The sequence below is a fragment of the Pan paniscus genome, chromosome 2, assembly GCF_029289425.2.
Source record: "Pan paniscus chromosome 2, NHGRI_mPanPan1-v2.0_pri, whole genome shotgun sequence".
In the NCBI taxonomy this organism is placed as follows: domain Eukaryota; kingdom Metazoa; phylum Chordata; class Mammalia; order Primates; family Hominidae; genus Pan; species Pan paniscus.
The window spans coordinates 121,883,254-121,910,834 of record NC_085926.1 but is presented as its reverse complement, the minus strand read 5'-3'; the positions used below and the strand labels follow the sequence as shown (position 1 = coordinate 121,910,834).

The following is a 27,581-nucleotide window of genomic DNA, read 5'->3' as shown; positions in this document are numbered from 1 at the left end:
ATTAACATCTTCAGATAATAAGAAACAGATACCTAATGAAGCTTCTGCTAGAAGTGAAAGAGACACATCAGACCTAGAACAAAACTGGTCATTGCAAGATCATTATAGAATGTATTCACCCATAATATACCAAGCCCTCTGTGAGCACGTGCAGACTCAGATGTCACTGATGAATGACTTGACTTCAAAGAACATCCCTAATGGAATTCCTGCTGTACCATGCTATGCTCCCTCTCATTCTGGTGAGTACGAATGCTGTTTAAAAATCATGAGTGTAAGTTCTAATTAAATTGCTTGGTTACTGTATAAAAAGTAGGATATGTGATTAATTTTTTCTCCCTCTTACTTACAGAATCTCAGGCAACTCCTCATTCTAGTTATGGCTTATGTACCTCCACCCCAGTCTGGTCACTTCAGCGGCCACCCTGCCCTCCAAAGGTTCATTCTGTGCGTACAGTTCGTATACTACATAAGTAACTATTTGCTTATAGCAGTCATTCAGGAGGGACTGTTGAATTTATTGCTTATAACTTAATGCACTAGGATTTAAAGCCCAGTTGTTTATTTTTTTTTTGCTATAAAAGTTTTACGTGTTTATGGCCAAGCGCCGTGGCTCACACCTGTAATCCCAGCACTTTGGGAGGCCGAGGTGGGTGGATCACGAGGTCTGGAGTTCAAGACCAGCCTGGCCAACATGGTGAAACCCCACCTCTACGAAAAATACAGAAATTAGCTGGGCATGGTGGCACATGCCTGTAATCCCAGCTACTCGGGAGGCTGAGGCAGGAGAATTACTTGAACCGGGACCCAGGAGGCAGAGGTAGCAGTGAGTGAGATCGCGCCACTGCACTCCAGCCTGGGCTACAGAGTGAGACTCTATCTCAAAAAAAAAAAAAAAGAAAAGAAAGAAAAGTTTTACCTATTTATTAATGACAATAATGAAGGAGAAAGAGGGGAAGAGATCAGTAGGGGGAAAAAAATCAACCATACTGACCACCCAAGTACAACTGCTGTTGACACACTGATAGAGTTCTTTCCAATCGTTTAATCCTCTGTACAGGTTTTAGTTTCTGGTTTGTATTTGTTAACATTTGCTTTCCTTTTAAAATAAAGTTATAAGAAGTTATAAGTCAACAATACAGTCTTATATACTGCTGCTTTCACTTAATACTTTATTAAAAACATGTTTATTAATATATACCCTTTGAATTTTTAATAACTTGTTAATACTGTATTTTTTGGATATACCATAGTCTGTGTAACTACTATATGGTTAGGAGTAGTAACCATATATTTGAGTTTCTTATAATTAATATTATTATTAATAAGCAAGTTTTTAATATCAGAAACTTACTAATATTTTTAGCTTAAAAGTAAGTTGGATTTTTTTCCTCAGTGCAATAAAGATTCTTGTTTTTTAAAGCTTAGTTTACACTGTAATATGGGAGCATTACAAGGCCATGACTAAAATAGACTGTTTACAAATACCACAGATGGTTTAAAAGCATCAAAAATTAGTCCACTTTGGGAAATTACATCATAAGAAAATAAGTTCAAACATACAAAAAGTTTTTGCACAAACATATTTACAGAAATGTTTCAGCAGTGAAAAACTGGCTGTTAAATGTCTAACTGTATGGGAGTAGTTACACAGACTATATTATATCCTCAAAATATAGTGGTAACTACTTATTAAATATTCACAAAATGAATATATTAATAAACATGTTTTAATAAATATATTTCATATATTTGAGTTTGTTGTAATTAATACCTACAAATGAGTGCTCATACTTCTGAAGACTTTTTTTTTTCTTTCTTTAGGAAGTTCAAACTGATGGCGACAGTCAGTTTGCATCACAAGGTAAAACAGTTTCTGCAACCTGTACTGATGTTCTAAGGAATTCATTTAATACCAGTCCTGGAGTTCCATGTAGCCTGCCCAAAACTGACATATCAGCTATTCCAACATTGCAGCAACTGGGCCTTGTTAATGGAATTCTGCCACAACAAGAAATTCATAAGGAAACAGACCTACTAAAATGTATTCAAACATATTTGTCTCTTTTTCGATCTCATGGAAAAGAAACGCATCTGGACAGTCAGACACACCGAAGCCCTACTCAGTCACAACCAGCTTTCTTGGCCACTAATGAAGAAAAATGTGCCAGAGAGCAAATTAGAGAGGCCACAAGTGAAAGAAAGGATTTAAACATACATGTGCGAGATACAAAAACAGTGAAGGATGTACAGAAGGCAAAAAATGTGAACAAGACAGCTGAAAAAGTTAGAATTATAAAATATTTGTTGGGAGAGCTCAAGGCCCTGGTGGCAGAACAAGGTAGATGGGACTTATAACTTTCTGTAGTATGGTATTATACTAAATAGCAATGTCATATTATTTAGCTATCATTTAAATGGAGTTTGTGGTATTTTCCATAGAACTGTGTTTTGAGCTAATAAGAAAATGAGTTCTACTTATTGTATTATTTTTTAAGTTTTGATCCCTTCTTTCCTGTGGATTTAAAATGTGTTTGAGAATATCAAACATTCAGTCTTTTGCTTGCAAGTGTGTATTTATTCTGCTTGATAATAGACCTTGAAAAGAGTCAACCAAAGAGAATTTGGACAGATAAAAATTTTAATTAGAGAACGCCTATAAATGATTAACTCCCTGAGTAGACTGATTATTCTTCCTATTTTAAAAAGATGCAGAGAATTCCTTCCTGTCACTTCTTTAATAGCCAACTGTTAGATTGTTTAACAAATCTCACTTTGAGAAGTAACGCATACCTTCTTATGCCCTTTTCAGTGTATTTTTAGGACTTTTTTCTTAAATCAAGATGTTTCTGAGCCAGATTCTATTCATTTGTTTCCATTCTGTATATGTATTCTATAGTAATGGCTTTTGCTTGAAATGAGTTACAGTTTTGTCATCTTGGAAACACAGTAATTGATTTTGGAAGCATTGATTGAATACCTAACGTTTGCAGACCAAAAAAAAAAAAAAATCTTAAAATGCTATATAAATGTAGCACCATTAAACCAAAGATTTAGTATATTAAAATTGCTGTGTTTTCAGACCTTCAACTTATTACCATTTTCATAGTCAGATACATAATCATGGTAATAATAATAATACCATTAGCTGTCATTTATTGAATACTTACCATGTGTCCAGCACAGTGCTAAGTGTTTTATATGCATTATCTCATTTAATCCTCCCAGCAGCCCTATGTGGTACTGTTACCACTCCCATTTTACTGATGAGGAAACTGAGACTCCGTCTCAAAATAAATAAATAAATAAAGATTGGTAGAAGACTGCTTGATCATTGAACACAGTTGTTTACTGTGTACATATACTTTTCATGAGGATGTTAAAATATCTGTGAAACTGAATACATTTTTGTAACTTAGAATACACTTTCAACTTCTAGGTTATCAGATGATTAATAAATAATTTTAAGTACTTTCAGCCAGTAGTAAATATGAATGGGAATGAGGGGACAACGATAAAAGGCAAAAGAATTAATATCTACCTTCTATGCCTGTGTCTGTTTGCAATCTCCAAAAACATCTACTGTCCACAATTATTAACAACCTTTTGATGTCACATCAAATGAGATGTGGCTGCTTGTGTTCAATCTACTTTAGAAAATTAAATAATGAAACTATCTTAGCAGACCCTCACTCAATATTTTGCCATATTAACCCCCTAAAGTAAATTGTTTGCTTATGCCAGGATTAAAGGTTGTATTATAAATGTTAATACTATAACCAGTTATAGGAAACCCTATAGCAATCATAGGAGTCTACTGTGGTCCTTTGTAACTATGGACTAAGAGTTTTGTGTAAGCCACATTCCTACTTGACTCTTGAACTGAAAAAAAAAAAAAAATCACTTATGTAATAATCCTGTGATTTAAGATTAATCTTTAGTTTACTGAACTTAATTTCTTTAGAATTCTGAGGAAGCAAATACCAGCAGCATGAAAGAGAAAAATGGAACCTGTATAATAAATTTATAAATAATTGAGTTGAATTTATAACAAGAATGTACATATCTATAAAGATTTTCTTTTTTAGTAATACATACTAATAATCTTGTCCAAAAATATAATATTGATTTTACTCATTTCTGTTGTCTTCTATAGAGGATTCAGAAATTCAGAGGTTGATTACAGAAATGGAGGCATGTATATCTGTACTTCCAACAGTAAGTGGAAACACAGATATTCAAGTTGAGATAGCACTGGCCATGCAACCATTAAGAAGTGAGAATGCTCAGTTACGAAGGTAAGAATTACTCTTTGAATATTTTTGTCTGTATGCAAAGATGTCTCCTGGCCAGAACAAAGGTGCAAATGACATACCTAGGACTTCATAAGTAAAAGTTATTTGCTGTCTTACTGTATTTCTACTTTTCTTCCTCATTTTTCAGAGATTTCCAGCATTCTCTAACTCTTCCTTCTGCCCACTTGTACGTATTTTCTCCCACTTATTTTACCCCTGTTGTCACTTGGTAGTGTGTAGGCAGAAAAATGAAGTACCTGTGTATATTTATCAGACTAGTCTAAGTTATGCTGCAGAAACGAACTTCTAAATCTCATTTGCATAGCACAGCAAGTTTCTTTCTCCCTCATGCCAAGACTAACATGGATCATTGGTGGCTCTTTCATCATGTGACTCAGGATCCAGACTGCCTCCATTTTATGAAGCCACTGTCTCAGTATGTGTTGTCTAGGAAAAAGAGAATGTGGATGTGGTAACGGGGGAGTCTTACATGGCTCAACCCAGAAGTGATCGTTTCGCTACCACTTATATTTTATAGGCTGAAACAAGGCACATGGCCCTTGCCTAATAGAAAGGTCTGGGACATTGTATTAAAAGCAAACTGTTTTTCTTCTGCTCTCACACCACAGCAATCGACACAGAACACTTATAAGACCAAATGTGTAGGGATTTCTCCCCACCAGCAAGCAAACAATCAGTTCTGCAACAGACACCAGTTGGGTGTCCTCCAGTTCAATTCCAACACTATCTACCTGGAAATGGTATCAGATCCCACAGGTTGAGAGCTCAGTTCCACAAGACTGAGCTCTACTTCCGATGCCAATCACAAGCCCCAGGTTATTTTGCCTGTGTTTCTGACTGATTGGCTATAAATCGAAGTTCCCTTGACCTCCTTCTTTGGGTTCAGTTAATTTGCTAGAGCGGCTCACAGAACTCACGGAAACACTTAGTTTACCACTTTATTATAAAGGATATTGTAAAGGATACAGATGAAGAGATGCAGAGGGCAAGGTATTGGAGAAAGGGCATGGAGCTTCTATGCCCTCGGTGGGTGTACCACCCTCTAGAAAGCTCCATGTGTTTATCTGGAAGCTCTCCATACCCTGTCCTCTTGGGCCTTTTATGGAGGCTTCATTGGATAGTCATGGTTGAATCATGGTCAGCTGTGAAGAAATGTGATTTGACAAAAAGGGTATGATCTAATAGACAGAGTGGGGAAACCCAAGAAGTTCTGTCTGTTCAAATTCTGTTTGACCTCTCTGGGGAGCATTCCCTTCTCCTCAGTATGAGGCAGGTCTCCTTCAGAAATGGGGTTCTTATGACCTACAAACAGACAAGGTAGGTCAGAGAATTTCCTTATGGCCAGCTGTAAGAAAGGTGGGAGAAGATTAGAGTATATTTTTAGTTCCTATGGCCTACAATGGGGAGGAAAAAGGAGCAGATGAAAGGATGGCAAGAGAAGGTTAGAGAGAGAGATTCTGTTTTCTGAGGCCTGCTTCTGAGGCCTAAAGTACCTGAATATTAACAAACGACTGTCTTTCACCTTTATCACTGAAGCTGGTCTGAAGCTGCTTCAGGAACCAGGGACAAAAGGCCAAATACTTTAATAAAAGGTATGTTTTTGGTTTTGACTGCTTAACAAATAACAAGGACTGTGGGTGTTGACAGCCAGGAACTGTGAATGAAAACATATATATATATATGTATGTGTATATATACGTATATATATGTGTATGTATGTATATGCAGTAATAAACATACACACACACCACACACATTTATATACAATATGTATATATAAAAATATATAAAATAATGTCACAGATATATACTTACTTCTATACACCCAGGAAGGAAAGGAGAACCTTAGTAAGCACTAGTGTAGCCCCACCACACTTAGACATAGAAAAAAGTAAAATTCTTTGATATTTTTTCTTTTGGTCATCTTAACTTGTTGGAATTGCATTCTTAATTTGTTTAGGAAAGATGTAGAGCAGGGATCTAATCTTGAAATATAAAAGGAATCACCCACATATTAGCAATAATATCTTAACTTTGAATGTTTCAGTGATGACCATCAAGGCCAACACTTCAGTGTCTATTTATTAATACACTTTGCAAAATATTGGAGTACATATCAGGTGCTTCTGCAGCACTGCAATGCGAATGTGCCCTGAGAGAGTGTTACAGCTGCATAAGCTATAGACATTGTGTAAGATGTGACCTGCAAGGATCTACACAAATTTTTAAAGAAACTGGAAAGCAATTAAATAGTTGGAGCATAGCTAAAATATACATATCTGGAGCCTGTAGAGGCATGATAGCTAGTGAGATGCACTCATTTGGGATTCTTTCTCTAGAGGTCATTATCCTGTAGCTACTACGATATAAGATGGGGTTGCTGGGTTTAAGACCTAATATCATCTTTAGTCTTGACCTAAGGAATTCCTATTACCAGCATAAATTTTTAAAACCAAAAGTGAGTAAATAATAAAATAATGAACAGCAAATACTGCTAACATTTATTGAATGTTTTATATATGCCAGACTATTGTCCTCGATATGTGTCACCTCTTTATATCTTCACAACAGCTTTGTGAAATAGGTGCTATTTACTCGCATTTACAGATGAGGAAATGAAGGCACAAAGAGTTTATGTAACTTGCCCAAGGTTATATATCTAAGAAGTTAAGAGTCAAGACTCGAACCCAGGCAATTTGGTTTTAGAGTACAGTGATCTTAACTTGTAGACTTTTACACTGTCTCGGTTAGGAAGTAGAGATTTAATTATACCTCACTATTTAGGTGTATTTTGTGGAACATAGAATGTATTGTAAGCCATTCAAAGTAAACAAGCATATTATTTAAAGGAATGACAATCAAATAATTGGTTTCTTAAATAAGGATACCAAAACTTAGTCTGAGAATATTGTATTTTAACATTGTCACCATGGAAAATATTAGTGGTTCTTATTTATTTCGGTTCCTTAGAACATTTTTAAATTGCCTTAGGAGCTAATTCATAAGCCACTCAAGAAAATGAAGTTTACTGTTTTATGGGCCACCGCTTGTTTCTAGTTTTTTTTAAAGGTATTTGTTTGATGTCTGACCTAATTCTTCAACTGGCACCAGAGCTATTTGGCTGGCTGTCTTTACAGGACAAAGATTATATAGCATGCTATTGCCACTGTTGTTTACTTGACCTTCTAAAAGATGAAATAACTAAAAAATGAAGAATTTATGAGATATGTTCTTTTTAGCAGAATGAAGTTTCTGGCAGTAGTGTAGGAAATTTTGTGCCACTTTGGTAATCTATTTGGAAAGAATTACCCATTATCTCCATTACAAATAAAAATTGGAATACATTGGTTCATTCAAAAGTGTTTCTCATCATTTTCAATTTTTAAAGAAGTATTTTTTTTTCCTGTTTAGGTATTTGGAAACTACATGTTTCTTTTTAACCACATCTTTTAGGACTTTCTTGGAGTTTATTGCCATCTTGTGGCTTAAAAAATAGCTAGATGCATCGTTTCTATGATATTTTGGCATTTTTGGCATTTAGGCTAGACAGTTTTTAATGTGTCTTCTGATACAGTTATTCAGCATTTAGCCTTCCTGGTCCCCAACCACTAAATGTCTGTAGTGCCCCGTTAATTTTGACCACCAGAAGGCCTGGCACATTTCCAAATTTCCTGGATGGGAGTTTGGTGGGTATTACCTCCAGTTAAGAGCCATTGAGCTAGAGAGTGCCAAGAATTCATGACCACCTCCTGATATTAAACTCAACTATGAGACCATTATGTAGCCACACAGAACATAAAAATGAAACGGGACTGAATGGAAGGAGTCAAGGATGATGTTCAGGTTCCGTCTTCATAATTTAACAAATGGTAGCATAATTCTTCCAGATGGGAGCTACTAGAGGAAGAATAGATTTGTTTTATTTCATATTGTTAATGTTTTTTGAGTTAGGCAAGGTAATAGGAGAGCCTGTGAGTTAAGATTTAGACCTGCTGAGTTAGACTGTCTGGAGTACAGGAACAAGATGAAAGATGGAAATGTAGACTCGGGAATTATTCTCTGAACATGTTTTTATTGAGCTTTTTGTATAGATCTGGCACTGTTGTAGACACTGGAGACAATTTGATTGAAAGTAAGTGAACTGTTACCAGCATATAAGTAAGTGGTATATTCACCAAGAAGGTAGGGTGTGTGAACGCAGTGAAAGGTGAATTGCTGGGGAGTAACAACTTTTTAAGGAAAGAACAGAAGATTAAAATTAGGAGAGTGACATCACAAAAGTCACAGGAAGAAAACAATTTATAGGAGAGATTTTGCATAGCATTAAAATAAACTGACAACAAGAACAAAGGTAGGTCCAGAATAAATATCACAAGACAAATTACTCAAAGAACTTCAGAAAAACTTAAAACAGGGTTCCATAGTCTCAAGGAAATTAAAGATAGTAGGATCTCTTACAGGGAGAAAGACTGAGATTGAGACAAAGTGCTCAAAGAAGAAGAAGAAAAAGAGAAGAAAAGTGAGTTAAGTGAACTCAGAAAAATAAAGCAAAAAAATTACAAAAATGAAAGAAACAAATGTAAAATAATTAATAAACAGACAAACTCAGGGATATTGTAGTCCACTAGAACTTAAGTATTGTGAAGCCTGAAGTTTTTTGTTTTGTTGTTTTTTGGGCTTTTAGGTTTTTTTCCCTAAGTCTTTCTGTTTTAATTGCTACTAAATTCATAGTTCAGTGTCTCCTACTACCCTTAGCTTCTTCCTCTTCCTAAACCCTTTTAAAAATTTTTATTTTTATTACGTTAAAATATATATAATATTTACCTTTTTATTTTTAACTATTTGTAAGTGTACATTTCAGTGGCAATAAATAAATTCACAATGTTCTGTAGCGATTACCACTATCTGTGCCAAAACTTTTTCATCCCCAACATGAACTCTGTACCCATTAAACAGTAACTTTCTCTTCTTCCTTTTCTTACCTCCTCGTAAGTTCTTGTTTTTTGTTGTTTTTGTCTCTGCATTTGAGAAGGCTGAAATTTTGTCGCTTTATAGTTTGCAACTATATTTCTAGTGCTAGGAATTGTGCCTAACAGTCACTCTAACAAATATTTGTTAAATTGACTGAATGCATGGTAGATAAGCTTGAGGGAATCACACAAGGCAAAATAGAGAAAGAATGATCTAAAAATTATTATGAAGAAGATAATACATATGAAAAAGAAAATAGATATAAATTGGTGTTCCTGAAAAAAGAGAACAGAACAAATGGATTAAAGATAATATTAAGATATTTATAAATAAAAGGGAAAATTTTCTGGTTATACCACTTTATTCTAGCCTGGGAGACAGAGCAAGACCCTATCTCTAAAAAAAAAAAAAGATCTGTGTCAGCAGATGAATAGGACATAGAAGATCTCAGAAAAACCATGCAAAACAATCAACACCAACACATATGCTGGTTAAGTTACTACACCCTAAGGATGAAAAAAGTTAATTTTTGGAGGCACTCAAAAGAAATAGAAAATTATGTATGAAGAGAAAAATTTTAGGCTATCTCCAGCCTTTCCACGGTGATTTTCGTTGCCAGGGGATCATAGAATATCATTTACAAAGTTCTGAGGGAAAGAAAGTATGCCCCGAGAATCTCTAATGTGGTCTAGCTGTCCTTTTAGTGTAAAGGCAACAGTCATATTCTCAAGTGTGCAAGAACTTAGGAAGTTTAACACCCTTGAACTCCTTTAAAGAACAAAACAAAAAACTTGAATGGCAAAGTCCAGTCAACCAAAAGATGAATTCAAACAAAAGAGTAGACAGATGTGAACATTGAATCTATACGTAAAACTAAGACAACCGTGGAAATTATGGTTATAGATCAGAATGTGTTAGTAATCTTGACAATATGAATTCCAAACTCTGCATTTTTCACATCCTATTTCCTAAATTTTAGATTACTTAGGAATAATATTTCTCGAAGTAAAGAAATATTTGCCTAATCAGTTTTGGTTTCGCTTGTTAATTTCTTTCCATTAAAATCATGTAATCCTAAATTCAATACATAATATTTTAAAATAGTTTTTGTAATATCATCCCATTATTTTAAAATTCTTCTTAGATATTTGTTTTTTTGTCTCTGCATATGCTGGAGAATGTATGAATGTTATCCAGCAAATAATGATAGTTATTTCTGTTTAACAATGTGCTAGACGTTCTAACAAGTGCAGTAAGGCAAGAAGAAATAAAAGCCAGCCACACTGGAAAGGAAAGAAGTAAAACTGTTTTGTTCACAGATGACATGATAACTCTTGTAGAAGATCCTATGAAATCTACAAAAATGCTGCTAGAGTTAATAAGAAAGCTTAGCAAGGTTGCAGGATACAAGATCAATTGTATTTTTATGTGCCAGCAATGAACAATTTGAAATTAAATTTAAAATCAGTACTAGAGTAGCATCAAAAAAATATGAACAATTTAGGGATAAATTTGAAAAATATGTAAGACCCATACACTGAAAACTACAAAATATTGCTGAGAGAAATTAAAGATCAGTATAAGTGAGAGATAAACCAGATCCATAAATGTAAGACTTAAGATATCACTTCTCCCCAAATTGATGTATAGATTTTATGTAATTAAAGTAAAAACCCAAGCATGCTTTTTAAAAATATTTAATTGAAGCTGATTCTAAAGTTTACATGGAAATTTGAAGAATCTAAAGTACCCAAAACAGTATTGAGAAAGGAAAACCAAGTTGGTACTATTCAATTTCAAAACATAAAGGAATAGTATCCTAAGAGGTATGGTGTAAAGGTGACAAATAGATCACTGAAACAGAATAGAGTCTAGAAACAAATTCACACATAGAGATAGTGTTTTGCAAAGATATCAGAGAAATTCAGTGGGGAAAGAATACTCTTTTCAATAAATAGTGCTGAAACAATGAGAGAGTCATGTTTTTAAAAAATCAACCTCAACCTTTACCTCATACAGTATACAAAATTGACTTGAAATGAATCACAGATCTTAATGTATAAACTAAAACTACAAAACCTCTGAAAGGAAACGTAAGAGAAAATCTTAGGGATTTTGGATTGGGAAAGATTTTAAAAATACAACACAAAAAATATAAACTAAAAAAAAATGAGTAAAGTGGACTTCATCAAAATTTAAAACTTCAGTTCTTCAAAAAACACTGTTATTAAAAATGAAGAAGCAACCAACAGACTGAGAGAAAATATTTGTAAAACATGTACCCGATAAAGGACTTGTATTAGAATGTATAAAGAACTTAAGACAGTATAAATTTTTAAATATCAAGTTTAAAAATGGGCAAAATATTTGAACAGACACTTCACCAAATAAGTGGATATCAAATATGAATATCAAATAAGAATATAGAAAGATGCTTATCAGTAATGATTAGGAAAGTGGAAATTAAAACCATGACAAAATACCACTGCATACCCATTAGAATGGCTAAAATTCAAAATTAATAAATGTTGGGATGTGAAGGATTTCACAATTAACTGATGGGAATGTAAAATAATTTGAACACTTTGGAAAAAAAGTTTGGCAGTTTCTTAGAAATTAAACATATATCTAACATATGATCCAGCCAGTCCACTCCTAGATATTTAAGAGAAGCCAAAGCATGTGTCCACACAGAAACTTGTTGATGAGTGTTCATAGGAAACAACCCAAATGTCTATCAATAGGTGAATGGATAAACAAATAGTGCTATATCCATACAGTAGAATACTACTCAACAATAAAAGGGTAAGAACTATTGATACATGCAACAGCATGGATGAATCCCAAAATTATTATGTTGAGTGAAAGAAGCCAGGCTAAAAGAGTATATATTCCATAATTCCATTTATATAAAATTCTAGAATATGCAAACTATAAATAAGTGCTTATCTGGGAAGAGAGAGTTATGAAAAGGGCTATGAGGAAACTTTAGGGATGATGAATATGTTTTTTGAAAAATTTTTAGGTTTGAGGGTACACGTGAAGGTTTGTTACATAGGTAAACACGTGTCACAGGAGGTTTGTTATACATGTTATTACATCACCCAGGTATTAAACCCAGTACACAATAGTTATCTTTTCTGCTTTTCTCCCTCCTACCACCTTCCCCTCCCTCCTACCATCCAGACCCCAGTGTCTGTTGTTTCCTTCTTTGTGTTAATAAGTTCTTATCATTTAGCTCCCACTTATAAGTGAGAATGTGGTATTTGCTTTTGTTTCTGCGTTTGCTAAGGATGATAGCCTCCAGTTCCCTTCATGTTCTTGCAAAAAAACATGATCTCATTCTTTTTTATGGCTGCTGATGGATATCTTAATTGTGATGGTGGTTTTACTACATCATATGGCAGAAAATAAAATGACACACTTTAAATTTATGTAGTTTATAGTATGTCAGTTTTATCTCAAGCTGTCTAAAAAAAAAGAATGACTTGAATAAAAGAAATATTTGCCTAAGTAGCAGCAGTTCTTTTCCTTTTTTAAAATCCAGTATATTTAAATTTAGTACATATCTTAAAATAGCATGTGTAACATCAATTTTTAAAATATCCTTTTTTCTGTTTTTATCATGTATCATTTTAAATAGAATATTTTTTTAAAAGCCTAGCCCTGAAAGCAGGGAATGAGAGGAATGAAAGTAGCTGGTTGTACAGTTAGGTTGGAGGGAATTTTTTTAAAATATGGGAAGAGTTTTAATATGTTTCTTGGCTTAGGCACATGAACTGGCAAAGAGGGAGAAACTGCAGATACAGAAGATAAAGGGAGTGGGATAGGAGCAGAGTCCTTGATGGTCTAGGAGAAGAATGGGATCCAGGGCACAGATGAGGCTACTCATCAGACTAGATGGAAAAAATGAGGGCTAATACACATATGGATACACCCTGGGACCAAAGGATGACTGTGTTTGTCCCCAAACCACATTATTTTTAGTGAAAAAAGGAAAGTATACAATTGAGAAGAGGAGGGTAGGAATGAGAGGCTTGCAGTGAATTATTAGAAGTTTAGATTGGTTACGTTTGGGAAGAGAAGAATCTGACCAGGGACATACAAAAGGATTATAGAGGAAAGCTTCTGTTGTAAAGGGGAAACCTTTAAAGAAAATCAGAATTTTATTAAAACAAAAATAAGCTCACATTATACTGTTGTTCTGCAGCTTGCTGCTTTCACTTCATAATGTGTCTCAGAGATCTTTTCACGTCAGTACAAATGGACCTCTCGCTTTTTTTATTATCTGTGTATTAGTATTTCATATATGGATGTACCATAATTTATGTAGCATTTTAAGTGTTTCCAACTTGGCACTATTAAATAATTGCTGTTGTGAACATCCTTGTATGTATCTACAAGGTGGGAGATGCTTTTGCACATGTAAAACTGTTTCTGATGCTTGATAACCTAGAAGTAGAATAATTTTGTCAGAGATTATGAACATTTTACATTTTGTTGGACATTTCAAACTGCCATCCAGAATGGTTATACTGATATAATCACATGAATTGAGTTAATTCATTTCCTGTACTATCATCAGAAAATGTTATTTCTTTTTATTTTTGTCAATTCTATGGCCAAAAAATACCTTCTTTTAAATTTGCAATTCTTCATGTTAGTGAAGATGAGCATTTTTATCATATGCTTATAGGCCATTTCTATTTCTTAGTGAACTGCTCATTCTTATCCTTTGTCACTTTTTACTAGGTTGCCTTCCTTACTGATTTGTAGGAGTTCTTTAAATGTTATGGACCCCTTGTCTATAACATATGTGCAGGTATTTTCTTTCAGGCTTTTAATTCTACAAGTTTCAAATTTTGCTATGGTTAAATCTTTTGTTCTTTTCCTTGATGCTTGCTGGATATTGAGTTTCACTTAGAAATGCCTTCCCGACTTCAAGATTATGTAGATTTCCCCCTAAAACTTGTATAGTTGGGTTTTGTTTACATATTTTATCACTTTAATCAACTCGAAATTAATATATGTGAGTGATGTGAGGTAGGGTACTATCATTTTAGAGTCAGTACCAAAAATAAATATTTTAAGGCAAAATATTTTTAGGTAAGTAATTCTGGAAAGATAATAGAGGTAACTTTTGTCCCCAGAAGTGATAACTTCTTAGAAGTAAAGAAAACACTTGCATATGTTTCTATTTGTGAAGCAGATACATATTGTGAAGTTCATTGTAACAGGGCAGATTTGTAGCCTGTTAATATTCTCGTTACTTAAGACCATTAACTTTTCCATCTAATAAAATTATTAGAAGCATAGATTTGTGTTTCAGCATATGACAAACATCAGGCAGATAGATGTCTGATAGCAGTCAGTGCTTGTAGGTATTCTAGTTCATAGTAATGACAAATCTTTTAAAAAGTAGATGATTAACTACAGTGATGAAGATACACAGAAAGACGATGAGAAACAGCATGAGCAGATAGAAAAGGAAAGAAATAGAAAAAAAACAACAAATCACTGAAGAGACAAAAAAGAGAAATTAACACTTTCCTCATGAGGGTTTTTTTTTTTTTTTTTTTTTTTTGAGGCAGAGTCTCACTCTTTCGCCAGGCTGGAATGCAGTGGTGCGGTCTCGCTCACTGCAACCTACACCTCCCAGGTTCAAGCAATTCTCCTGCCTCAGCCTCCCAAGTAGCTGGGATTACAGGCACGCGCCACCACGCCCAGCTAATTTTTGTGTTTTTAGTAGAGATGGGGTTTCGTCATGTTGGCCAGGCTAGTCTCAAACTCCTGACCTCAGGTGATCCGCCCACCTCGACCTCCCAAAGTGCTGGGATTACAGGCGTGAGCCACCACGCCTGGCCCATGATGGGAGGTTTTATGTTGTTTCAGGCAACCTTAAAAATTATCTCAGGCCTCATAATAATAGTAGTATGGTTTTGTTTTTGTTTTGTTTATTTAGTTTTTGTCTTTTGGGGATGAGATGGACTTCTGCTGTCTTAGTGGGTTTATGTTTTATCTTTTTTGATAGGCTATCACATGTATACTATTAAATTGGCTTGGTATGCTTGCATTCATAGTTCTTCATTATTTCTTTAGGCAGTTGAGAATTTTAAACCAGCAACTCAGAGAACAACAGAAAACTCAAAAACCATCTGGTGCTGTGGATTGCAACCTTGAATGTAGGTAAAAGAACTTTAAGGATTGATAAATTATTTGTGGCTCTGGAAATGTTGATAAAGAATTGAGCTTTTGTAATTACCTTGAGGGGATAAATTTAAAATATTGTAGAAACATAAGAAAATAAAAGATGCTATCACTTCCCAATAATATACACCTTTTTTTGTTTGTTTGTTTTGAAATACAGGAGTGTGTTTCCTTTTACATATCTTCTCTTCATATATAATTGATTTATTTAACAAATACTTACTGAATACCTACTGTGTGCCAGGCACAAATAGAACTATATATGTACTTCTTTAAAAATGAGATCACACTGTACATACTTTTCCACAGCTTCTGTTTATTCACTTAACATATAGTGGACACTTTTGTCTATCAAAATACATAATTATGCATCTTTCTCTTTAAGAATTACTTGGGTATTCTGCTTATCCAGGTCTACCATAATATGGTCCTTTGCTAATAGTACTTTCCCCTTTTTTCCCAGTGCGAACAACATTGCAGTGAAAATCTTTGTATATGTCTTTGTGCATATATGTCAGCTTTTTTTGTTTGTTTGTTTTGCGACGGCGTCACTCTGTGGCCCAGGCTGGAGTGCAGTGGTGCGATCGTGTCTCACTGCAACCTCTGCCTCCAAGGTTCAAGTGATTCTCTTCCCTCAGCCTCTCAAGTATCTGGGATTATAGGCGCCTGCCACCACGCCTGTCTAATTTTTGTATTTTTATTAGAGACAGGGTTTCATCATGTTGGCCAGGCTGGTCTTGAACTCCTGACCTCAAGTGATCCACTCACCTCGGCCTCCCAAGGTGTGGGATTACAGACAATGAGCCACCACGCCTGGCCAGCATTTTTGTAGGATAGATTTATAGCAGTAGAATTGTTGAGCCAAAGGGTATATACAGTTGCAATTGTGACAGATATTGCCAAATTGTCCTTAATGATCACAGAGCTTAATAAAGAAACTATAATAGTACCAGAAGAAAAGATAAGAATTTTTATTTTTTTATTTTTTTGGAGGGGAACTTTTCCTAAGCCTGACAAAGACTCAAATGCCACAGAGGAACAGATTGATAAAATATGTCCCCAGAAAACTTTTTCAGTTTCTACATAGCAAAATTATAAATACATTCAAAACATAAGCAAAATGGAGAAACAATACATGACATGATGAAGGCTTAATCTTCTTAATATATAAATATATCTTATAAATCATTAAGAAAAAAATATGATTACCCAACAGAATGAGCACTTTATAAAAGTGTTCAGTTTCACCAGAGTGATTCAGAAATTATCACTGTGTCTCCACTGTTAACCAAAGGTGAGGAAAGGGAGAGGGTAGGAGAGAGGAGGCCTAGAGGACAGGTGGGGAGATCAGTAGTTGCCACTTTAAATAGCTTCTCTTATTTATATTATCTGATCATTTATCTTATTGTTTCTTTGAGATCATTACTGTGTATAATTACTTGTTTGTTATCAGCTCTGTGAGAACAGGGACCACGTCTGTGTTGTTCATCTCTGTATATTCAGATTCTAATACAATACCTCACACATAGTAAGCATTCGCTGAGCATGTATTTGCTCAATACATGGTGCCATATACTTTTATCGCCATGAAAAAGAACGTGATAGATCTATGTGTTTGTATACAACAGTCTTATGGGAAAAAAAGGCAAAGTTAGAAATTGTGTATAGTATGTGTGTGTATGTAGTGTAATTAATACCATATGCAAAAGTGTTTTCACGAAAGATACCAAAATTAATACTGATTGTCTCTGGGGACAGAGAGGAGGAGTGGAAGGGAGATTCTTCATTGAGAATCATTGACATTCTATGGTGTTTGAATTTTTTAATTTTGTACATGTATTATTCGTTTAAAAGGATTATGTATTATTTCTTTTAAAAGGGTTTAAAAAATTAATGCTTAAAATGTCAACTGGAAAAGAAAGGTATGACTTCTGCCAATCATTTTTAAAAATATATGTAGTATTTATGTAGAACTGCTCATGCAATTAATCGTTAAACAAAATCAATAAATTTCAGGCCTTTTTTTTTTTTTTAAGAACAGGTATTTTCCAAGTTTGTACTTTTTAGGTTTGGGAAACAACTATTTGATCCATTTTGTCTTACAGTGTTTTCTCTTCAGTCATTGAATATGTCACTGCAAAATCAATTGGAGGAGTCGCTAAAGAGCCAGGAATTACTGCAGAGTAAAAATGAAGAGCTGTTAAAAGTGATTGAAAATCAGAAAGATGAAAACAAAAAATTTAGTAGTATATTTAAAGACAAAGATCAAACTATACTTGAAAATAAACAGCAATATGATATTGAGATAACAAGAATAAAAATTGGTACGTATTTAGACAGTAGTTATGGTCACATCTTTTAAAAGGAATAAGGAAACTGAAACTTTTGTTGTTTTAGAATTGGAGGAAGCCCTAGTCAATGTGAAAAGCTCCCAGTTTAAGTTAGAAACTGCTGAAAAGGAAAACCAGATATTGGGGATAACATTACGTCAGCGTGATGCTGAGGTGACTCGACTAAGAGAATTAACCAGGTAAAATTGACTTCCTTTGAATAACTCATGCCTTTTTTATTTTTAGATGTTTTTATAAACTTCAAAATAATGTTAGACCTGTTTTCTCACCCATATCTTTTTCTCTTATTTTGCCAATGTTTTTGCTAATTTCTAATGATGTTTTCTTCTGTTCCAATTAAAGTAGTTTAGAAATTTCAAACCTGGCGAAATGTTTTTTTAAAACCGTGTGATTCTGGGCAGGGGGTCCTGATGAGAAGCTGAAGACTTGTATAGCAACACCATTGAGCCCTCTGGTTCTGAAGCTAGAGAGATCTGACTGGAATCCCAGCTCTGCCACATATTAGCTGAGTAACTTTGAGCAAGCCATTTAACTTCTCTAAACCTCAGCTGTAAAGTAGGGACATGAATAGAGTTGTCATGGGAAACTAAGAAATCATTCATGAAAAGCACTTAGCATGGTAAGCCTTCATGCCATATGATCTTGGGTAAGTCAGCCTCTTTCAGCATTATTTCATCAGTTAAATGAGTGAGTTGGCAGTACCCCTTGAGATCACTTCATTCCCTAACAGTATTTTTCTAAAATAAAATTACCTCACTCAATTTTTCTATGATATTCACTTAACAAAATTCAGTTTTCTTTTGAGATATTTGCTAAGAATTGGATTCTCAACTGCTTTTTAAAGTTCTAGGCGAGAAGTCAGTTATCTTAGGCCTAAAGATCTGCAGATCTGACTTTGTCTTCGAATGATCCTAGAAGTTCCAAATATAAAATAATCTTGAATATAAAATAATCTTCCTTGTGTTTCCAATGAACAGATCGATTTTGAATTTTAAACTTCCCCCCTCATTTTGAATGATAAACTTGTAGGGAAGCAAATGAAACAGTAATATATAACATTTAATTTATTAATTTAGTTTTATAAATGTATTTGAAATTATCTGTTCACATGGAAATATTGCCCTTTTTCCACGTTTATATTTCATAGGATATTTGCATTCAAACTTTTATTTAACAATGGCAAAAGCAAGACATTTTTTGTAATCATAGAATTATAATTGATTAGGTTCTAGTCAGAGGTTCTGAATATTGGCTTATACCAGTCTTATTCAAAATAAAGTAATAGAATGTCCCTTCTTATGGAAGTCTTTGTAAGGTATCCCAAGGAATGTTTCCTTTTTTCTAAGGAATAATTTTGTGGTGAGAATTTTGTTAGTGTCAAGTATTTATACTAAGAGAAACCAGTAACAAAAGGCCACATATGGTGTGATTCCATTTATACGAAATGTCCAGAATAGGCAGATTCACAGAGACACAAAGTAGATTAGTAGTTGCCAGGGGCTGGAGGAACCCAGGGGTGTAGAATGGGAAATGACTGCTAATGGGTAGTTTCATTTAGGAGTGATGCAGATGTTCTGAAATTAGATAGTGGTGACAGTTCTCAACTCTATGAATATACTAATAACCACCAAATTTTGCACTTAAAAGGAGTAGATTTTGTGGTATGTAAATTATATCTGTTGGGTGCAGGGCCTCATGCCTGTAACCCCAGCACTTTGGGAGGCCGAGGTGGGTGGATCGCCTGGGCCCAGGAGCTTGAGACCAGCCTGGGCAACACAGCAAAACCCTGTCTCTACAAAAAATACCAAAGTTAGCTGTGCGTGGTGGTGCATGCCTGTAGTCCCAGCTACTCGAGAGGCAGAAGTGGGAGGAGCCCAGGAGGTGGAAGCTGCGGTGAGCCACTATCATGCCACTGCACTCCAACCTGGGCGACAGAGTAAGACCCTGTCTCAAAAAAATAATAAATAAATATATTAAAATAATATCTCAATAAACTGTTATTTTGTAAAAGTTATATATGGTATACAGTCTGTTTAGAAAAGAAAAAGGAAGAAAAGAAAAAAATAGTGAGTCAGCATGGTCAAGTGCCATGAGAGTTTGCTTAGGAGTTACTATGAGCATCTGCTTCATTCTAAGGGGCAACTCTTAGCCCCAAGCAGAAAATCCGATGAAGCGGAGGATGTAGTTCTCTGGTAGTTTTCTTTCCTTCTCACAATCTTTTTTGTCATACTGCTAAATTCAGCTTCTTTATGGATATGAAATCACAAGCTGATATCTTTTATTTATAAAGTACTTTGATTTTTTTCAAAGTTCTGTCTTTCCTATGTCATTTTATTTGTCCTCATCTGTGGAGGGAAGATTTTAGTATCTGCATTTTCATAGATGGGCAAACTGAGGCCACACAAATTAAGTATTAGTAGAATGTTAATAACAGAGCTGGGACTAGAACTCACATCTTTTAATTTCTAGCCAGATGTTCCTCTTGCACATGGAGTGGCTTTAGCCATGGTAACAACTCCATGCCTGATTTAGCCTAAGTAAACCTTATGATTTTTTTACCTGGGAGGTAGATGGATGAATGGATGGATTCGTTTGTTTATTCAACAAACATTAATTTTGTATTATGTTCCAAATATATATGTGTGAAGCATACATAAAAATATTCAATTATTTTTAGTTGCTAAATATCCACATTGACAAGTGAAGAGCTTATTCTAGTGCTTTACTGACATATGTAGGGATACATCTTTTTTATTTATTTATTTTTTTTCTTTGAGACATAGTCTCGCTCTGTCACCCAGGCTGGAGTGCAGTGGCGCTATCTTGGCTCACTGCAAGCTCCGCCTCCTGTGTTCACGCCATTCTCCTGCCTCAGCCTCCCCAGTAGCTGGGACTACAGGTGCCCTCTACCACGCCCAGCTATTTTTTTTTTTTTTTTTTTTTTTTTAGTAGAGACTGGGTTTCACTGTGTTAGCCAGGATGGTCTCTATCTCCTGACTTCATGATCCACCAGCCTCAGCCTCCCAAAGTGCTGGGATTACCAGTGTGAGCCACCGTGCCAGGCCAGATACGTCTTTTTTTAAGTAAATGCATTGCACATGTTGACAATACTATTCAACATATGCAATGCATTTACTAAGAAAATTGGTAACAAAAACATAAGAAAAATCTTTCAGAGTAACAGTATAACTTTTCTAGAAATTAGTAGAAATGGAAGCCCAAAGAAAAAAGGGACTTACCTGACTTTCACAGCTAGTGTCTGAACTAGGACCAGAGCCAGGATTTTGGATTCTGTCTTCAGCTTTGCTTTCTGTTTTAAAGAGGACAGCTTTTCTCTGAATAAAGATGCTCCATTATTGAGGGATTCTTCTACCTGTATAGGAGATACTTTTGTACCTGCTCATTCTTTCAAAATAACATGCAGTCTGCCTTTTCCATTGTTTATTCAGAATGAAAAAATGTAATTGGAGCCTTTTTTTTCCTTAACATTTATCTAACATAGAAGTATAGGAACTGAAAAAGTTCATTAATTCTTGCTTACTATTTGCCTTTATAAAAGGCCCTGTCTAGAATATTAGATACAGACTTTTGCTCTCCTTTTTGTAAGACTAAAGAATTTTCCTATCAGTTTTTTACATTTTTGTTAAGCACGTTTTTATGCTGGGCATAAATCCTGCCTCATGACTACTAGCTCACCTGTCAGATTGACTGCACTCTTATGAATGATTGCAAAAACATGATGGGAAGGCTTAGCACAGTATCTCATGTAGAGTTTAGCACTATCCCTACATTTTCTAAAGATTTAGTAACAGCTTCAAAATTCTAAGTACGTTCATTGATGTCAGTTTTATACTTTTTTTTGTTTTGAGGCAGAATCTCGCTTTGTCACCCAAGCTGGAGTCCAGTGGTGCGATCACAGCTCAGTACCGCCTCAACCTCCCTGGCTCATGCAATCTTCCCACTTCAGGCTCCCAAGTAGCTGGGACCACAGGCACATGCCACTGTGCCCAGCTATTTTTTTTTTTTTTTTTTTTACTTTTAGTAGAGACGAGGTCTCGCCATGTTGCCCCAGCTGGTCTTGAACTTCTAGGCTCAAGCAGTTCTTCCACCTTGGCCTCCCAAAGTGCTGGGATTACCAGCACACCCAGCCATTGTTTTGTTCTTTACATTAAAACAAAACAAAAAAGTCTCTGAGCTTAATTATATCTAAATTCATCCACATTGTTGATTTATAATTTCTTTGATGACACCCTATGCAATTCAATTGGTTAGGAACATCTCTAGTACTATAAGTGGGTTACTGTGACCATTTTAATTTTACTTTGGACGTTAGAGTGTAAAGCACCAGCATCCGACAGTACAGATTAATCTACATGCTCTTCTACTCCTTCACTCTTCCCATAGTCACCTTAGTCAGATAGGCATATGGTTTTTGTATGTGTGTTTTAAATAATCTCCGAAAAGAGATTTTGTAAAATTTCTGAATGCCTTTCTCAGACTTTGGGGGAGGAGTAATGGGACTGAAAGGTACATGTACAAGGTCTAAAGAAATACCACAAACCCTCTTTCTTTTCCTTCTCCAACCTTTAATGATTTTAAATGTGCCTGTGTCACTTTTTTTTCAGATCTTACTACAACATGTTATAAAACCATTAAAATGTGAGGAAAATTAATATTTTAAATATTAATTTAAATAATATTTTAAATATTAATTTAAATAATATTTATATTTAAAATATATAAATTAAATAATATATAACATTATTTAAGTAAATAGTGAATAGTTTCAAAGAGCATTCTTACAAGTACTCATAGTTATTTAAATTAATATATTTTTGTAAGTAGCCTAGAAAGAACCCTGCATTTGTTATGAAAATGTGCCAATTTTCTAAGTATTAAAAATCAGTGTCTTTAGCTGAATTATGTATAATAGAAACATCAATATATCCACTTGTCACAGTTTAGGTGCTCATATTCCTTCCTTTAAAATTTTAACGTTTTCATATTTCTTACAGAGATTTTTAATTTCAGAGACAATGGTGAGTCATATTCTGTTTATACATCAGAAGATTAGTAATTGCTACTAATTTCCAGAAATTAAGCTTTTTTAAATGTCCCTTCCTTTCTTTATCTCTGATTTTATCTATAGCAACAGTAATGTTTTTTTTTAAACTGGAAAGAAACCTCAATATAAGTATTCCTTTACTGAAAATAAACAAAAATAAAAATTTCGGTATGCAGTCTGATCAAATTAATTAGTGGGTCATTATTCATTACAGCATTCCTTCAAAGATATGTTTCTCCAGCATATTTTTGTGTTGTAGTAACAACTCATTAGCTTCTTTTAATATCATAATTGACAAATTAATACCATCTTAACTATATTTATGGGGTACAGTGATGTTTTGGTATATGTAAACAAGGTGAAATAACTAAATCAAGCTAATTAAATGTCCATCATCTCACTTATTGTATTTTGGAGTGAGACATTTGGAATTTACTTTTTTAGCAATGTTGGATTATTATTAAGTATAATCACCCTAGGCTGGACGTGGTGGCTTCCGCCTGTAATCCTAACACTTTGGGAGGCCAAGGTGGGCAGATCACCTGAGGTCAGGAGTTTGAGACCAGCCTGGCCAACATGGTAAAACCCTGTCTCTACTAAAAATACAAAAATGACCTGGGCATGGTAGCAGGTGCCTGTAATCCCAGCTACTCGGAAGGCTGAGGCAGGAGTATGACTTGAACCCAGGAGGCAGAGGTTGCGGTGAGCTGAGATTGCACCACTGTACTCCAGCTTGGGCAACAGAACAAAACTCCATCTAAAAAAAAAAAGTATAGTCACCCTACTGTTCAATAGAACCCACAAACTTATTCCTTCTATGTAACTGAAACTTTGTACCCTTTGACTAACATCTCCCCATTTCCCATACCCTACCTTACATCCACCACAACCCCAGTCTCCGGTAACCACTATTCTACTCTCTGCTTCTATGAGTTCAACTTTTTTATATTCCATATATAAGTGAGGTCATGCAGTATTTGTCTTTCTGTTCCTGGCTTATTTCACTTAACATATGGATGTCCTCCAGGTTCATTCATGTTGCAAATGACACAATTTCCTGGGGTTTTTTTTTTGTTTTTTTTAAAGGCTGAGTAGTATTCCAATATGTTTATATGCCACGTTTTCTATAAAGAAATAATCATTCATTCACTGAAGGAAACTTAGGTTTATTCCATATCTTGGCTGTTGTGAATAATGCTACAATGCCCATACTCTGGGTGTGTGTGTATAGATAGATGTATGTGTGTGTGTGTGTGTGTGTATATGTATACATATATATGTGTGTGTATATATATATATATGTATATGTACATAGACATGGGATTGCTGAATCATATGGTAATTCTATTTATACATTTTTGAGGAGCTTCCATACTGTTTCCCATTGTGTCTATACTAATTTACATTCCTACCAACAGTATACAAGGGTTTCCTTTTCTCCACATCTTCATCAACACTTGTTAGCTTTCATCTTTTTTGTAGTAGCCATTCTGACAGGTGTGAGATGATATCTCATTGTGGTTTTAATTTGCATTTCCCTAATGCTGAGCATTTTTTCTTAGACATATTGGCCATTTAAATGGAGAAATGTCCTTTGCCCATTTTTAAATTATTTGTTTTTTTGCTATTGAGTTGCATGAGTCCCTTACATATTTTGAATATTAACCCCTTATCACGTACGGTTTGCAAATATTTCTGCCACACCATGGCTTGTCTCTTCACTCTGTTAGATTGTTCCCCTTGCTGTGCAAAAGCCTTTTAGTTTGATACGATTTCATTTGTCTATTTTTGTTTGTGATATCTGTGCTTTCAAGGTCATATCTAAAAAATTATTGCCTGGACCAGTGTCATGGAGCTTTTCCCTCATGTTTTTTTCTGGTAGTTTTACAGTTTCAGGTCTTGTATTTAAATCTTTAATCCATTTTTAGTATATTTTTGTATGCATTGTGAAATAAGAATCCAATTCCATTCTTCTGTATGTGGATCTCCAGTTTTCCCATCACTATTTGTTGAAGAGACTTTTCCTCATTTTGTTTTCTTGTCACCTTTGTGAAAAATCAATTGGCCATAAATACATGGATTTATTTATGTCCTGTTCCATTGATCAGCATGTCTGTTTTTATGCCAGTTCATGCCGTTTTGATTTCAATTCCTTTAATATATTTTGAAATCAGGGAATGTGGTGCCCCCAGCTTTGTTCTTTTTACTTAAGATATTTTTGGCTTTTCAAGGGTTTTTTTTTTTTAATGATTCTGTATGAATTTTAGGATAGTTTATTCTATTTCTGTGAAAAATGACACTGGAATTTTGATAGGAATTCTGTTGAATTTGTAGGTCATTTTGGGTAGCATGAATATTCCAACAATATTATTTCTTCCAATCATGAGCACAGGGTAGCCTTCCATTTATTTGTGTTTTCTTCAATTTCTTTTATCAGTGTTTCATAGTTTTTAGTATATACTAATAATATATATATATAGTTAGTAAATACTAATAATATATGTGTATTGTTCACCTCCTTGGTTAAATTTTCACTGAAGTATTTTATTTTGTTTTTTGTTGCTTGTTTTTCTTAATTTCTTTTGGGTAGTTTGTTGTGAGTGTATAGAAATGTTACTGATTTTTTATGTTGATTTTGTATCCTGCAACTTTACTGAGTTTATAAGCAAAACAGTTTTTTGGTGTTTAGGATTTTCTGTGTATAAAATCGTGTCAGCAAACAGACAATTTCATTTCTTCCTTTCTTATTATCTTCTACTTTTTTTCTCTTGCGTAATTACTCTGGGTAAGAGTTCCAGTAATATGTTGAAAAGAAGTGGTGAGAGTGGGCCTTCTTACCTTACTCTTGATCTTAGAGGAAAAACTTTCAACTTTTCATCACTGAGTATGATGTTAACTATGGGTTTGTCATATATATGGCCTTTGTTGTGTTAAGGTACATTCCTTCTATACGGAATCTTTTGAGAGTTTTTTCATGAAAGAGTGTTGAAATTTATCAAGTGCATTTTCTGCATCTTTTGCGATGATCATATAGTTTTAAATTCTTCATTCTGTTAATGTGGTATATCACATTCATCGGTTTTATACGTTGAACCATCCTTGCATCTCAAATGTAAATCCCCTTTAATTGTGTTGAATAATTCTTTTAATTTATTGTTGAATTTGGTTTGCTAGTATTTTGTTGAGGGTTTTTTAAGTCTGTGTTCATCAGAGATATTGACCCGTAGTTTTCTTTTCTTGTAGTGTTCTTTTCTGGCTTTGTTATCAGAGTCATATTGGCCTTGAACAGTGTTTTCAAGTGTTCAACAAGAACACTTGGCCTTGTTCAGTTTTCTATGTAAAACAAGTTTGGAAAAATTCCCTGCACTTTGAATGTTTGGAAGAGTTTGAGAAGGGTTGGTATTCTCAATCCTTCTTTAAATGTTCTTTAAGTGTTGGTTAGAATTCAGCTATAAAGCTGTCTTGTCCTGGGCTTTTCTTTGGTGGGAGACTTTATTAAGAACACTTAAGATCCTTACTCATTATTGGTCTGCTCAGACTTTCTATTCCTTCATGATTCAGGTTTGGTTAAGTTGTGTCTGTATAGGAATTTATCCATTTCTTCTGGGTTATCTAATTTGTTGGTGTATAATTGCTCATAGTAACTTCTTATGATTCTTTGCATTGCTGTGTTATCAGTTGTAATATCTCCTTTTATTTCTGATTCATTTAAGTCTTCTCTCTCCTTTTCTTAGTCTAGCTAAGGGTTTGTCAATTTTGTTTATTTCTCCCAAAAAAACAAACTCAGTTTTGCTGAATTTTTCCTATTGTTTTTCTAGTCTCTATTTCATATATTTCTTGCTCTGATCTTTTGTGATTTCTTCCTTCTGCTAATTTTGGGCTTAATTTGTTCTCCTTTTCCTAGTTCCTTAAGATGTAATATTAGATTATTTGAGAGCTTTCTTTTTTGATATATGTTTATTGCTATAAATTTCCCTCTTAGAATTGCTTTTGCTGCATCCCATAAATGTTGTCATATTTTGTTTTCGTTTTTGTTTGTCTCAAGGTATTATTTTATTACCCTTTTAATTTCTTCTTTGTCTCACTGGTTGTTCAGCAGCATGTTGCTTAATTTCCACGTTTGTGAATTTCCCAAAATTTCTCTTGTTATTGATTCCTAGTTTCATGCCGTTAGAATCAGAAGATGCTTGGTATGATTCTAGTCTCCTTAAATTTGTTAAGACTTATTTTGTGGTCTAACATGATCTATCCTGAAGAATGTTCTGTGTGCACAAGAGAAGAATGTGTACTCTGTTGCTGTAGGATGGAATGTTCTATATTATGTCTATGAGATCTATTTGGTCTAAACCAAGCTTGTCCAACTGATGGCCCCTGAGCCACATGCAGCCCAGGATGGGTTTGAATGTGGCTCAACACAAATTCATAAACTTTCTTAAAACATTATGAGATTTTTTTTTTTGACAAATTTTTAAGCTCATCAGCTGTCGTTAGTGTTAATGTATTTTATGTGTGGCCCAAGACAATTCTTCCAGTGTGGCCCAGGGAAGCCAAAAGCTTGGACACCCCTGGTCTAAAGTGTAATTTGAGACCAATGTTTCCTTATTGATTTTCTATCTAAAAGATCTGTACAGTGTTGAGAGCCGGGTACTGAAATCCCCCACTCAGTCTGTC

At 34.5% G+C, this 27,581-nt stretch overlaps 1 protein-coding gene across 9 annotated transcripts in view; it reads left to right on the top strand.

The window, feature by feature from the left end:
* CCDC14 (coiled-coil domain containing 14) overlaps window positions 1–27,581 on the top strand; it is a 47,731-nt gene that overhangs the window by 12,327 nt on the left and 7,823 nt on the right. For 5 of the 9 annotated variants that reach the window (XM_008950514.4, XM_055110356.2, XM_008950515.6 and 2 more), the window contains 7 exons: window positions 15–242; window positions 353–447; window positions 1,825–2,341; window positions 4,157–4,298; window positions 15,387–15,469; window positions 17,600–17,818; window positions 17,892–18,024. In XM_008950514.4, the coding sequence (XP_008948762.3) occupies window positions 15–242; window positions 353–447; window positions 1,825–2,341; window positions 4,157–4,298; window positions 15,387–15,469; window positions 17,600–17,818; window positions 17,892–18,024 (1,417 nt within the window). The remainder of the gene's footprint in view (window positions 1–14; window positions 243–352; window positions 448–1,824; window positions 2,342–4,156; window positions 4,299–15,386; window positions 15,470–17,599; window positions 17,819–17,891; window positions 18,025–27,581) is intronic. The other 4 variants (XM_008950516.5, XM_063602909.1, XM_055110359.1 and 1 more) reach the window with 2 other exon arrangements.